General features: G+C 31.7%; 1 protein-coding gene across 1 annotated transcript in view; it reads right to left on the bottom strand.

Moving 5' to 3' along the window:
• NBEA (neurobeachin) overlaps positions 1 to 15,627 on the bottom strand; it is a 754,131-nt gene that overhangs the window by 388,171 nt on the left and 350,333 nt on the right. Inside the window, exon 35 of the mRNA XM_051986470.1 lies at positions 7,212 to 7,276. Within this exon, the coding sequence (XP_051842430.1) occupies positions 7,212 to 7,276 (65 nt within the window). The remainder of the gene's footprint in view (positions 1 to 7,211; positions 7,277 to 15,627) is intronic.

Genomic DNA, 15,627 nt, shown 5'->3' on the forward strand with positions numbered 1-15,627 from the left:
GAATAAGAAAATATTTGTGCAAAATGTCAATAACAAAAGTCTGATGTACAAATATCAATAGCATAAAGAATCATTTCCCAATAGCTAAGTGGTCCAATATATGGCCAAACAGATTTACAAATAACTACATAGAACTGTCCATATGAACCCAAGCTATAAAATCACAAATAGGAAATGAAATGCAAATTAAACTGATGATTCAACTTATACTGTCATACAAATGCTAAAAATGAAAAAAAAAAAAAAAAGATGAGAACCATCACTTTTGAGGAAGGAAAATGCAAGGAACTGAAAAGTAGTCTAATCATTCTGCATTTCCATTTGGAATTATGCAAGAAAATAATAAAGATGTTATATAAAAATAAAAGGAATCAATAAAAAGTATTTTTAAGCTCTCTCAACAGACATAATTAAAGTTTGACGAAAGGTCAGAGTCAGAGGGAAAAATTGTAAATTCTGCCTTGGATATGCAGAATTTGAGGTATTGATGTGGTATCCAGAAGGACAGGTCTAGAGACCAGGTTGGGGATAAGATAACTGATTATTATTATGGATGATTATAAGAATTTAAATATGCAATTATGGCATAATAATTTGTCCTATACATTTTTCATGAATTTAAATCAACTTTTTTAGCCTTCAGGATGAAGATACAACTTTTCTTTTTAAATTAGTATAACAATTTATCATCTAGTTTTGCAGACTAATCTTCAGATCACTGCAGTTAAGTCAGACTTTTAGTAGAATTATGTGTAAGCAAAAGCAACAATGCCATTACATATATATGTGCATATATATTTATATTTATTAGCTAAGTCTTGTCAAAAATCTATTCTGGTTTCAGAATAGTTGCCATGGCCTCAGGAGCTCATTTTAAGTTTTCTCTTAAGTTTTTCTGCTCTACTGGTGCCTTGGGTCCCTCTCAAATTCAGAGATTTCTAATAACAAAATATCCTTACTAGGAAGTATTCTGACTGCTAAGTACTATAGAGAGAGATTTTATTTTAGGAAGGAGAGAAGACATCAGCATGATGTGTTATTCAGAAGATTAGAAATAGATATATAATATCTGGATTAAAATTCTGGTTCTATGATTTTGCTAGCTATTTTACATTAAGCAAGTCACTTACCTTTGAGAAAATTAGACAACAGCTTCCCTAAGGTTCTTCCTAGCTCCATCCCTCTTATCAATTAATGAAACTATATTTGTGAGAAATTTCTGCTAGTTTAGACAGAAAGGACCTCCTGATCCCATGCAACCACTGTTTAGGCTCTTGAAAAGTTCAAATGTTGGGCTCCCCCTCAAAGTATCTGGAGACTCTAATGTTTTTGAGAACATGGTCTACATTTTGTATTTGGGAGGAAATAACTGAGAAAGAATGAGTAAATCATAGAACAGTAAAAAAGAGGATATAAAAATGAATAATTAATTGTCTCAATTTTCTATATTTAAGCTTATCATTATTACTGTAATCATGACTACTGCCAAAGGATTAGTTAAAAAAGTCTGGCATTTGCTTTCAGTTGATATATTATAGTTATAATTATTGTAACTGTAATTAATAAGTCATTCATTGATATATATATTCTTCATCCTGGAGGTAACAGGAGACCTGTTTGCTGAATGGAATATGAGGATAACATGGAAAGACTTATGCTTTTAAAAGATAATTTTCATATATGGGTGGAGAATAGCCTAGAGTAGGGAGAAACTTGTATCAGGAAAACAAACCTACCAAGTGTAGAATGTTCCACTAACTCACGTCTGCCTTTTTTTTGTTCTTCTGGAGACTGGGCTTATATATCTCACTGAGAGTACAGAAGATTATCAGTTTGCTCAATAACAATACTAACTGGCATGGGTGCATTAACCTATTCTATTTTAATGACTTAGTCTGGTTGGGCTCTCCTTAGGCATCATGCTAATTCTCCACTACCAGGACATATTGGCACCACATTCAATGTGGATACTAGATCAACTTTTGCCCTACAGATCTCATAAGTCTTGACTCGGCTCAAATCCCACCTTTTTAAAGAAAATTTTCCCTTTCTAGCACATGTACACATGTAATATATCAAAACTACTTTATCTTACTTTGTATCGCCAGCATTTTAGCACAGTACCCACCACATAATAAATGCTTGCTGATTTACTCATTTAAGAGATGGCAGCATGAAAAGGCAGTAGAGAAAGCAGTAGGAAAAAAAATGGATTTGAAATCAGGAAATACAAGTCCAAATCTAAGTTCTGATATTTAATAGCTACATGACTTTCCGTAAATACCTTTGTGAGGCTGAGAATATGTATATTATGTTGATCATAGTACCATAAAGAAAATATTTTGTGAACCATAAAATATTGTAAAAATCTGAGCTATAATTATTCAAGTACATTAAAATGGCTATAAGCTATGCTTAAATTCACATAAAATTAATTTACCCTAAATAATTTTGAAATATCTCATGATTTCAAGTCTCAATATAAAAAGCAACTTATTGATTTTTATTTATAAAAATAACTATATATCTTAATTTCTATAAATTTATTTAAAAATTAGATACTTTGATGCCTCTGTGTTCTCATGGATATGAACACTCAATGTGACTATTCAAATTACAAAAAAAAAAAAATCTCCATTCCCTGTCATCCTATTCTTGTTCATGTCCTCCCCAAAATCATTCATAGGAAATTTCCTCAATATGCTAGGAATTTTATTCTAGATCCTTGACACAGCATAGATATTTGTTATCCTTTCTGTTTATGCAAATGACTCTCTTCTTTAAAAAAAAAATGCAAATACACACACACACATGCAAATGTGCATTTATTTTCAAAGCTATTAAAGTTTAAAACTGCCATAAGGCTTTTGGGATACTATAAATAAATATTGTTTATGTCTCACTTAAAGAGTATGCTTTAGATCTATTCTATGAAACTTAAAAGAGATATGTATATATTTACAGCTTATCTCATATCTCTTTAAAAGGCATAAATAAAATATGTCTAAGATTCAAAAATCTAATTAAGTAACCTTTTTAGAAAAATATATTTTTCGATTTTATATTTTTTAATTCCTCAATTAAAATCATAGTACTCCCTGGTATGAAATGAATTAAGAAGATAATAATTAAGAATTTTTGTTTAAAATAAATTAAAAAATTAAATGGTAAATGCTACAAATACTCCCTCTATTCCATAGAACTTTCCAAAAGAACCATGATGTCTTATTTTGGATAATTTAACCTAAATTTTTATTTATTAATCTGGTTACCTGAATGCCTCAATTTAAGTCTTTCAGACTCTTCTAATTTTTCAATTCACATTTTTAACAATTTTAAATGAGATCATTATTGCATAGAGATTATAAGCAATTTTATATCTCATTAACCTTGCTTTGTTTTAATTACAAAGATCCTTTGTTAGATTTCTTTAAATGATCTAGGTTATAATTTCAGTTTGAACTAGGGAGTATTTTAATTCAACTGCACATTCATCAACTGTTTTTGTCCTGTTAATTGATGACAACTGCACAATTATACTCTCTAGCAATGATTGATGAATTATATTCCTAGGTTTAGATGTTAAATAGGATAAATATTTATAACAATTTCCACTTATTGATTCTTATGTTCATCTCCATTAAACCATTAAAGATTGAAATCCTAAAAGTAGAGTGAATGTATTTTAGTTCACATACCATTTAAACCTTTGAAAACATTGGGTAAAAGAATATATACTTTTAGGTACAGAAGAGAGACTTTCATGGTATTTCTGTAGGAAATTCTTAGATGTCATATTTTGGGACTAAAATTCATATGTCAGATTTATGACAGTAAGAAATGTTAAAAAGAGGATACACTGATACGTGTGTGTGTGTGTGTGTGTATGTATGAATGATTTTATAAAAGCAATTCTGATACTAATTGGTTATGTAACCTTAATAACTAAATTATTTATCCCCTTAGGGTCATATCAGTTCATTATGAAATAAAAGGGTTAGAATATCTCTAAAAATCTTTTCCAATTATTAAGTATGCTGAGACTATGAAAATGGAGGTGTTAACATTTAGTGATCATCAATTTTACATTCAACTGTATAAGGTAATAAAAAGGATTATAAGACATGGATTTTTCCCTTAAGGAGCATTCAATTTAATTTGGGGGATAAAATTCATACTTAATAAACAAATAAACTGGCACCAGGAGAATGAATACAACGAACTCATCTTCTCATTGTCTATATCTGTTTTATTAGTAAAAATTATTTGTAAAAATGATTATAAAAAATCCTTGTGGATACAAAGATAGTTGCTCTTTGTTTTCAGAGGATCTAAATATATGAAATTATTATTAATTTAAAGTCTAAAAGACTCATGATTTAAAGGGTTTGAGTGCTCTCACTGGAGAAACTGATGTCACTGCTTCTGTTTTATATATTACCATGATTAAAAGTATATTATCTAGAGTCCAATAATCTAGTAATATAGCTTTCTGAACTTTTCTAGGCTGATCCTTACATAAAAAACACATAATCATTTGGTTAAAACCTAACCTTTTCATCTTAGTAAATATTTTCCAGATGAGAAATAGTGTTGTAGCGTGCCTTGAGGGACATATAGACTTCAGGCAAGGGCCTACTTCTGACACATACTAGTTGTGTGAGTCACATAACATCTTAGCTCCCTAGGCAACTCTTTAAGGCACTAAACTGCTTGTTTGTATTAATTTAGATATATCTATACAGGTAATTCTTTGCAAGAATGAAAGCCAAGAATATCTACCAAGGCTTACATTGTCCTGTATAGACTATAAATAAAGAGTAATCCAGCACTTCCGACATGACACTTTAGAATAGACTATAAGTTTAAACAAAAATTATCAGGGCTAAGAAAAACATCTCAAAGTTTTCTCAATACACATTTAAAAAGAAAAGGAAACCTTCATGTTTTACCGGAATTTTCTTTTTTAGTGAGTTGTTATGGAGTAGTAAAGATATTTGGGGCCTACGGATAACTAGACGAGAAATACATTATTATTTGAAAAACTGTTTCAAATTCAACTGTTTTTTTTTTTTTTTTAAATTTCCTTATTCCTTTTCCTTAGTTAGAGTATCAGATAATTTTTTTTTAATAACCAACTTTCAAATAAAATTTTGAAGTGGCAACATTATATTTCCAAAGCAGTAGCCAGAGCATAGTTCACATGTAGTTAAGTTTCCCTATTCAACAATTCTCTGTACCCTTTTCAGAAACCTAAAATAATAAAAAATATCAATTACTTACTAAAGCAAATACCTCATCTCAAGTTTTGATTTATCAGCCCTAAACTTCCCTCATTATCTTTCTAATAAGAAAAATGTAAACTGTCAACAACAAAATAAATTTTTGTGAAAATCTTAAAATATTTTCTTAAAGTTTCAAAAGAAAAAGTAAAGAATTCTACCTCACCAGTTTAGGGGTTAACAAAAGTATGCAAAATACTGCATGGGGGAAAGAAGACTGTTTATAAATTCTTACAAGATTTAGAGAATTTTAGTTAACCATAAGATAGTACAAGAATATATAATTCCTAAGAAAGCTAATCTAATTTTTGGCTGCTAAATTAATAGAATACAAATGAAAGGAATTATTCTTTTTTCTACTGTTAGAGAGGCTACACAAAAAGCAATCAATTCACTTTAAGTAAGGACTCTGAAAATAAGAAATGAAGCAAAAAATAAGAGGAAGCTTAAGAATCTAGAAATCATACCACTAGAAGAGGTATGAATTCAAGAATCTGGGAAAGTTCAGTTTGAAGGAAGGACTAAGGGGAAGACAGAATTGTACATTGAAACAACCTCATTTTGAAAAGAATAGATTTTTATGTTGCTTCAAAGGCCAGAACTAAGAGCACTAGATGAATATTTTTTTTCTTTTTGGAGAGAGAAAAAAGTCACTAGAATTTAAAATTAAATGGTTCCTTTATGATAGTGATTTTCTTATTAGGAGTATTCAAGGAAGATGAGCCTACAGCAGTGATGCCATAGAAGTGACTGGGATTATGAACTGAAGGAAATCTGAGAGATCATCTCATCTTACTTCTATATTAAACAGATGAAAAACTGAGGCCTAGAAGGTAATGTATCTTACACAATTCAAATGAATTAATACAGTCCTATGAATTAAGACACCTGAATTCTTAACTCAAAATTAAAATGTATTCTGCATAACTTTGAATTAAATTCTTAATCTATGAATATGATTTATAATTTATATCATTTGCCCACCAAAAATAAATTTGAGATTGTTAGTAGCAATGCCATATAAATCATAATTATTAATTTATAAACAGAGTAAGTCTTTTTCAAATCTTTTTCACTCCATTCCACCAAAGAGAGGTTCTTGTTTAATCTAACCTATACTATAATGATTTTTTAAAAGTTCACAGAAATACAATAAATTAGAGAATTGGAAATAATTTTTAGCAAAACAGTATCATTTCAAGAAGATAAATCATCTTGAAGAAAAATAGCAATAGTGACCAAAATGCACGTTAAAAGTTTAATTTTTTTTAAAAAGTGGGTTGTGAAGAATTTAAGTATCTGGCTTAGAAGCAGGGCATGTCATAGAAGAGATAGGTACATCTGGCTTGATATGTCACTGCCAACTAAGCCAAAGAAAGTCCTTTACTAGACGACTGTAAATAAAGGAATGGAAAATAAAGGAAAATAAAATGACAGCTAAAATTCAAGATACACATATATAGAATAAGTATTCCATCGTAGATTATCAACTTTATAGAAGAATAATTCAATATTTTGTCTGTTTTGAGTACATGATAAACATTGGCTTCATAATAAATTTGAGGAAGTATGCAGTAAACACTATGTTCCCCAAACAGATGGAGTGGCAGATGGGTTTACAGATTGGATTCTCTTGATCCTCTGTGTAAAAAACCTTGCTACTCAATGAGATTGTGGCTCAAATCTCAAATAAATCTCATAAACCTTTCTGGCCTTTTTGCTTTGTAAAAGGTTTTTCGGTAAATAAATGAGCCTAACATTTTATGTTTTAATAAAATAAATATGTCTTACCCAAATGCCTATATAGTAATGCTCACTGAATTTAAAAAGAATTTTTAAGTCTTTTTGGAGCTGATAGTTAAAGGATATAGTTGCCTAGTAAACTAAAATATAAAATGACTACTTCTTTAAAAACCTGAAAATAATTACCTTCCTTCATTGATGAGTTCAATAAATGCAAGTCCTGCATTCTTCTGAATCGAATTTTGCCACTCCTAAATGGAAAAACAAACAAACCAGAGCATGTTTAAAGAAGTAGGGGTGGTAGAATAAGATGAATATACTTGATTCTACTGGCTAAGAGTAACAATGGAACAATAGAAATGTGTTGGTTGAACAGCTGAATTTTTAAACTCCCATATATGATTTTATTTCAAAATTATTTCAAACTTGATTGGAATAAAAACACATATTTACATAAATGCATACATATATTTGTATTGTCTGCTATTATACTACATATAAACTTTATTGCATAGTTGAGTTCTCAAAAAAAAATCTCACTCCCAAATGATCAATCATCATGTGCTTGCAATCAACGTAAGTAATTGGGATCAAAACTAAATAATTAAACCCATAAATATTAGTCCAAATGATATCTTTTCATGTTTTAACTTCTAATAATTTTAAAGTGAAAAAAATATAGTAAATAGCTACTTATTTCAAATGGTTTGAAAAGAAAATATTTTGATTACTGTAATATTCTAGTTAATTATAAATAACTGAATTATTTGCTATCAGGGAAAATACACAATATTAAAGCCAATTGCCACAAAACTTTACCTTTCTAGTGCTTAAAAGATTATGAGAACTTAGGAGTGTAAAATGTAAACTGGTCACTGTAAAAAATCATTTATCAGTGGGCAGCTAGTTGGCCCAGTGGATATAATGCCAGGCCTGAAATCAGGAAAAGCTGGAGATACAGCAAGGGATAAAAGAATCTAGGTATGCTGTGGTCCATGGATCACAAAAAGTGGAAAACATTCCTAACATTATTGTTAGGAATTGCTGAAGTAATGAAGGAATAAATGAAAAAGCGTTTACTACATATAAAACACTATGTTAAGTAGTGGGGATAAAAAAAGAAAATAATGATAGTCTATTTTTCAGGAACTCATATTCAAACGCAGAAGTAACTGGAGTTCATATAGAAAGACCTCAAGATCCTTAGGTAATGGCAGGAAAGCAAAGAGCAACCTTTTTTATTTATTTTCATCTCAACTGATAAAATCCTATAAGGTTCTGATGAATCTTCTGATGCATCACACGATACTGCCAAAAAGAGAAAGAATGGGGTGTTTGACACACGTGAGAAGTGAAAGGCTCAGAAAATGGTGTGATATTGACTGTATCCCTCTAAAAGGACTATTAAAAATGGATATATTTTTGTTCCATTATTTTTAAGTTTATTCTCACCAAATCAAGATCTCCAGTCACTCAATCACTCCTCTCTTTTCCTAGTGATTACAATCACTATTTTGGCATTTGGAGGCTCATCATTTTCCTATAGTCTTCACTATGTATTTAATCAATTGAACTATACATTGTTTCTTACCTTTAAATTTTTTGGATCTACCCACCCTCACTCCCCCATCCTTTTTCTCTTGGAAGCTCATTAAAATCTTGTTCCTTTGGTCATTCTCTCTCTTCTTTATTTTATTTTAAACTATATATATACATGTATGTAATTTGCTGCTGTCTAGAAAGATGTATAGGACTTTCAAATCTTTAATAAACTCATTTCCTTACTTCCCATTTGTGAATTTTTTGCAAGGCTACTTCTGTATGGGTACTCCCCACTAAAACTATTCTAAGAAGAGTAATTAATAATCCTTATCTGTTAAAAATTTCATAGTCTTTTCTCATCATTAATCTGTTTAGATATTTCTGCAGCTTCTTTCCTTTCTCTGATCTCACATCACCTAGATACCTTTTACTATTAACTTAGTCCTTCACCTCTGACTCATAAGATGAGGTTGGCCTTTAAATTAAGGCCAACTTCTCTACAAGCACAACTAATTTATGATCCTTACTCTCATTTACTTTATCAGTCTATTAGATAATTCATTATTGTCTCCCATTTTTATCTTACTTATCCTTAAAAAACCTTTACTTGATTCTTCTGTCTCTGATAACTCTCAACCCATATTTCTTTTGACATATTTGGCTAAATTTAAGAATGCAGTCTCCAATGAGTTTCTCCACTTCCTTTCTTTTTCTTCCTTTACAGTCTGCTTTCCAACCTAATCATTCAACCAAAATTGCTGTCTCTCAAATTATCAAGGATCCCTTAAGACTGCCTTCATTTGGTAGATCTTCATCCTGGTCAGGTCACCTAACCATGGATATTCCAGAGTGCTCTATCCTAGGCCTTCTCTTTTTCCTCTATATCAAAGCTTCTTAAACTGTGTGTCACAACCCTATGTAGGGTTGCATAACTGGATGTGGGATTACGACTTCTTATCAGTAAATGTTTGATTTGTAAATATATTTCATATACCCAGTGTCATGTAAAAACTCTTGTGAGTGAGAAAAGCTGAAGCAGCTTTTCTATATATAACTTTACCTAGCTATTTTATAAGCTTTCAAGCATTCTATTATCTTCTCTATGCTGATGAAAAATAAAACCATTAATTTCTCTGCTGACTTTATTTTATATCTCCAACTGTTCATAAGAGATATTTCAAATTTGATGCCCCATAGACATCTTGAAATTGACAAGTCCAAAACAGAACTTATTAATTTTTCCTCCAAATCCTCTCTCCTTCCAAATTTTCCTATTACTATTGACAGTAACACCATCTTTCCAGGTCTCTAGGACTAAAAACTACATATCATCCCTGCCTCTTTACTTCCTCTCCCCCATAATAATCTGTCGCCAACATTTATTGATTGTGCATTTGTAACAACTCTCTCACATGCACTCTATTCTCTTTAACACTACCACCTACTGTAGAATGTAGAATCTTTCCTCACCTTGGGACTATTATAATAGATAGCTGTATGTTATACCTGCCACAAGTTCCTCCCCATTATTTTCCACTTAAGTGTTAAAAGTCATTTCCCTAAAGTACAGGCACAATCATGTCACCCTCCTATTCAAAATAGACTAGTGGTTTTAAAAATTTTAACTCTCAGGGCAGGTAGGTGGCAGAGTGGATAGAGCACCAGTCCTGAAGTCAGGAGGACCTGAGTTAAAAATCTGGCCTCAGGCACTTAACCCTTCCTGGCTGTGTAACCTGGGCAAGTCACTTTAACCCCAACTGTCTTAGCAAAAAAATAAAAAATTAATTCTCTGTCACTCAAAGACCTTCATAATCTGCTACTTTTCCAGTTTCTGATACCTTACAAGAACTTCTCATTCCAAAGTTCTCTGTGATCCAGTAACACTGGCTACCTAGCTGTTCCTCAAAAAGGCAATGCATCTCTTGAATAAGGTGGGTATTTTTCCTAGCTGTCTCCCATGCCTGAAATGGTTCCCCATCTTATCTCCATATTTTGGCTTCCCTAGCTTGCGCCCAGTCTCAGCCAAAATTCCAGCCTTTCCCAATCCTTCTTAATTTAAGTGCTTACTTTCTATTGATTATTTCCTATTTATCCTGTATATATAGTTTGTTTGGACATAGTTATTTGCATGTCATATGCCTCATTAGACTGTGAGGTCCTCAAGGGTAGGGAATGTCACTTGTCTTTCTTTATATCCCTGGTGCCTGGAACATAGAACACATTTAATAAGTAATCATTAATTAACTAACTGGCTTATGATCTTTTGAGTTTCTTTCTCTCTAAATGTTTTTTCTCCATTTCCTCTAATGGATAATTATCTGCATCCTGGTCCTTCACTCTGGGTATCTCCTAAAGTTCTGTCCTTTTCAGCTTCTTTTATCTTCATACCCTCACATCAGCTTATATGGATTAAATGTTAATCTATATCTAGATGACTTCTAAATCTATATTTTGAGCCTTAAACTTTCTATTAAATTGCCTTCCTACACTGCTAATTTCATATTGGACATCTTTTCCTAGATGTACCCATGAGATATATCTCTCAAACTTCCCAGTCCTACGGGAGGCACAACCATTCTTTCAGTCACAACCATGAAGTCACAGAATTGTTCTTGACTCTACCCTCTCCTCATCCTTCAGTCAGTTATCATTTCTTGCCAAATTTGCCTCTACAACTTTTTTCTTCTCTCCACTCTTGTAGTCAAAGTCTTTTCCTTCTAAAACTATTTTGTATTTGCTTCTGCTATTTATGTTTATCAAATTAAAAATATATAAAATGATAAACTCAATATTGGGTGGGAATTAGAGAAATTAATAATTTACATATTGCTAATGACAATATAAATCAGTGAGGTACTTGAGCAGTTTGGGAAGAATTCAATTTAATTCACCAAAAATGTATAACATACCTATTCTACTGAACACTGAGGAGATATAAAGATGTATACTTTTTCTGTTTATAAAGATCTTACAAGAGAAATAACCTCCAGTCATAATAGCCCAACCCTCTTCTCTTTTTTTGGCATGGTATCTTTATTATATATTTAAAATAATAGCAAATTGTACATAATAGTTTTGTAGTTTCATATGCAACCATCTTTTTAAAAAATTCTATTTATTTCATTGAATAAGGAAAAAAACAGAATAGAAAGAAAATAAAAACAAAACAGAACAGAACATTGTCATGTGCCCAGTAGAACATCAGGGAGGATTGAAACTATGTAACAATAAAATTCCAATCCAAGAAAGCACATACAGTAGCAGAAGAAATTATATTCATTAGTGTCCATCTTTTCTTTGCTTCCTTGTAGGTTGTTCTTTTGTTCTCTGCTGCGTACTTTTTTCCCTTAACATCTCCCCTTTCCTCCCCTTTCCTCCTCCTTCCCTCCTTCTTCAAACAGTTCCCCCCCTGCTACAGTTAAGCACACACACATACACATACATACACAGACACACAAAAACCCCCCAAGTACACACACATATATATAGATATAAATATACATTTCACAACCACCCCCAGATACACACACATATACATGTACATAGAATATATATATATATATATATAAATAAATATACACATATACATTTACCCATATGTAAACATGCATCTAAAACAATATTAGTATGGCTGACATTTAATGTAGATTTCTCTCAATTAAATTTTTAGGTTCAACTTTATCTAAGATCAATAATTACTAGCTGTATTTGCTATTAAAAAAATAACAGCCTTTTATTTTCAAAATATATGCAAAGATAGTTTTCAATATTCATCCTTGCAAAACCTTGTGTTCCAAATTTTTCTTCCTTCTTTCCTTTAACCCCACTTCTCTAGATAGCAAATAATTCAATAAATGTTAAGCATGTGAAATTCTTCTAAATATATTTCCACATTTATTATGATGAATAAGAAAAATCAGATAAAAAACTGAGAAAGAAAACAAAAAGCAAACAAAAGTGATCATACTATGTTGTTATCTCAGTCCCCACAGTCCTCTCTCTGGATGCAGATGACTCTCTCCATCACAAGTCTTTTGGAATTGGCTTGAATCATTTCATTGTTGAAAAGAGCCATGTCTATTAGAGTTGATCATAGCATAATTTTACTACTGCATTGCACAATGTTCCCTTGGTTTTACTCACTTCACTCAGCATCAGTTCATGTAAGTTTCTTCAGGCCTTTCTGAAATCATCTTTCTGATTGTTTTGTATAGAACAATATTCCATAGCATTCGTATATGATAACTTAATCAGCCATTCCCCAACTGATGGGCATCCACTCAGTTTCTAGTTTGTTGCCACTACAAAAGGGCTGCCACAAACATTTGCATATGTGGATCACTTTCTCTTCTTTAAGATCTCTTTGGGATATAAGCCCAGTAGAGACACTGCTGGATCAAAGTGTATGCACAGTTTAATAGCCCTTTGAGCATAGTTCCAAATTGCTCTCCAGAATGGCTGGATCAGTTCATAATTCCACCAACAATGTATTAGTATGAACTATTTTCATAATTTTTTTCTATCACTTTACCCAATCTGAGAAGTGTGTATCAGTATCTCAGAGTTGTCTTAATTTGCATTTCTCTGATCAATAGGAATTTAGAACATTTTTTTTTCATAAGACTAGAAATAGTTTTAATTTCTTCAACTGAAAATTGTCTTCTCATATCCTTTGACCGTTTATCAATTAGAGAATAGCTTGTATTCTTATAAATTTGAGTCAATTCTTTATATATTTTAGAAATGAGGCTTTTATCAGAACCCTTGGATATAAAACTTTCCCCCAGTTTTCTGCTTCTCTTCTAATCTTGTCTGCAATGGCTTTGTTTGTACAGAACCTTTTTAATTTAATATAACCAAAATTATCCATTTTGTACTTTATAATGTTCTCTAGTTCTTCTTTGGCCATAAATTCCTTCTTTCTCCAGAGATCTGAGAGGTATAGATTATTATTTGTTCACCTAATTTGCATTTCGACCTTATCTTTAGTCATACTTTTAAAAAATATAAAGTCTATTTGTGATCTTGGTTGTAGTGTTTCTGTATATCTCTTCTTTCCTATCCCTGCTATCTCTTCTGCTTTAATTCTGCTCCTTAACTTATACTGCTATTACTTAATCTCCCCCCATCCATGAATCTCTCCTTTGTCTTCTTCCTCCATTCTGTGTGTCCCCCTCTACCCATCCTTCCCAATTTATTTCTTTATAGATTTTGAAGGTTGCTTCAGGAAGTTGAAGATGTAGTGTTGCCCATTTAACCCATTCCCAATGTGAATAGGTTTTCAAAAGTACTAGCCCTCCCCCACCCAATGTCACCCATGTCTGTTTCTTCCTCTGTACTTTATGTAACTAATTATTATTTTTATTTTCTCCTACATAGTTTTGCTTTTTAGTAAGATCATACTCAACTCTGGCCCAATCTTTCTTTTGAGTTACCTAATTACTGATGTCAATCTTAAACATATGGTATACATTTCATGTAAAACACAATTTGTCCATTGAAAATTCCTTGAAATTAATCTTGGAGATTAGAAGGGAAGCAATAAATTAGGAAAACATTTTTACATTTAAGGGTTCTGATAAAGACCTCATTTCTAAAATAGAGAACTAACTCAAATTTATAAGAGTTCAAGCCATTCTCCAATTGATAAATTGTCAAAGGATATGAACAGACAATTTTCAGATAAAGAAATTAAAACCATTTCTAATCATATGAAAAGATGCTCTAAATTACTACTGACCAGAGAAATGTAAATTAAGATACTACACACTGAATGTCCATTTTTTTTTCATTCAATATTATGGATAATTTTGCTGGATATGATATTTTTGGCCACAGATTTAGTTATTTTCATCATCGGTCTATATGATTCCAGGATCTAGAGTCTTTTATTGTGGCTACTGATAAGTTTTGTGCAATTCTAATTGTAGCTCCAGCATATTTGAATTCTTGTTTCTTGCAAAATTTTCCCTTTGAACTGGGGATTTCAAAATCTGGCAATAATATTTCTATGTGTTTCCCACAAAGGATCACTCTGAGGTAGTGGATTTTTTTTCCTATTCCTACTTTCTTCTCATGTTCTATCACACTAGGACGATTTTCTTGGATTACTTCTTGCATTATTATGTCAAGGTTCTATTTTTGGTTACAACTTCTAGGTAGTCCAATTATTATTAAATTTTCTCTTCTTGATCTGTTCTCCCTATCTACTATTTTTCCTATAAGATGTTTCATATTTTGTACAATTTTTTCACTCTTTATATTGTTTTATTTTTTGGTCTTTTATAGCTTCATTGGCTTCCCCTTGCCAAAATCCAATATTCTATTTTTCAATTCTATTTTTGTTTTAAAGACTCTTCTTTTCTAGTTGGAAAACTCCCCCTCTTCCCCTAATAATCTTGTTTTTCTTGGACCATTTTTATTTTATTTTATTGTTAGGTTTTCCTCAGTGTCTCTCATTTGGTTTTTAAATTCTTTTTGAGTTAGTTCTTCTATACATTTTCTCTGGACAGGAAGACATTTAACATTATTCTTTGAAGAAGCAGTTTTTTTTTTTTTTTTTTTTTTTTACTTCAGTTCCCTCCTCTGAAGATGAACCACAATATTTCCTATTCCCATAGTAAATTTCTATAATTAGATTCTTTTTTCTATGCTGGTTCAATTTTTTTTTTTTAAATGAAACGAATTAGTGTAAGCATTTCTAATCATGGGAATGAGGGGGGATGATGCCTCTAGCTTCACTTTAGCTCTCTCCTCTGCCCCAGCACCCCTAAACCAAGAGCTTCTGTCCTTCAAGTGCCTGCAGCCAGTAGTGTTCCTGCCCCACTACCTCTGAACTCTCTGGGCATGCTGGTTCTTCCTTACCCAGGGCCATGTCTCTGCAGTAAAGATGAGTAATGATTAGAATTCCTAATCATTTGAGGTTCTCTCAGTCTTCTCAGACTCATACTCCTGACTCTGTACACAGTACAGGAGGCGAAAGTTTCTGTGGTCCCTGCTGAGGCTCCCAGTCAAACCCAGACAGCCTCAGGATTCCCCATTTGGTGTTTCTGTGGAGCTA

The sequence above is a fragment of the Antechinus flavipes genome, chromosome 3 (genome assembly GCF_016432865.1).
Source record: "Antechinus flavipes isolate AdamAnt ecotype Samford, QLD, Australia chromosome 3, AdamAnt_v2, whole genome shotgun sequence".
NCBI lineage: Eukaryota > Metazoa > Chordata > Mammalia > Dasyuromorphia > Dasyuridae > Antechinus > Antechinus flavipes.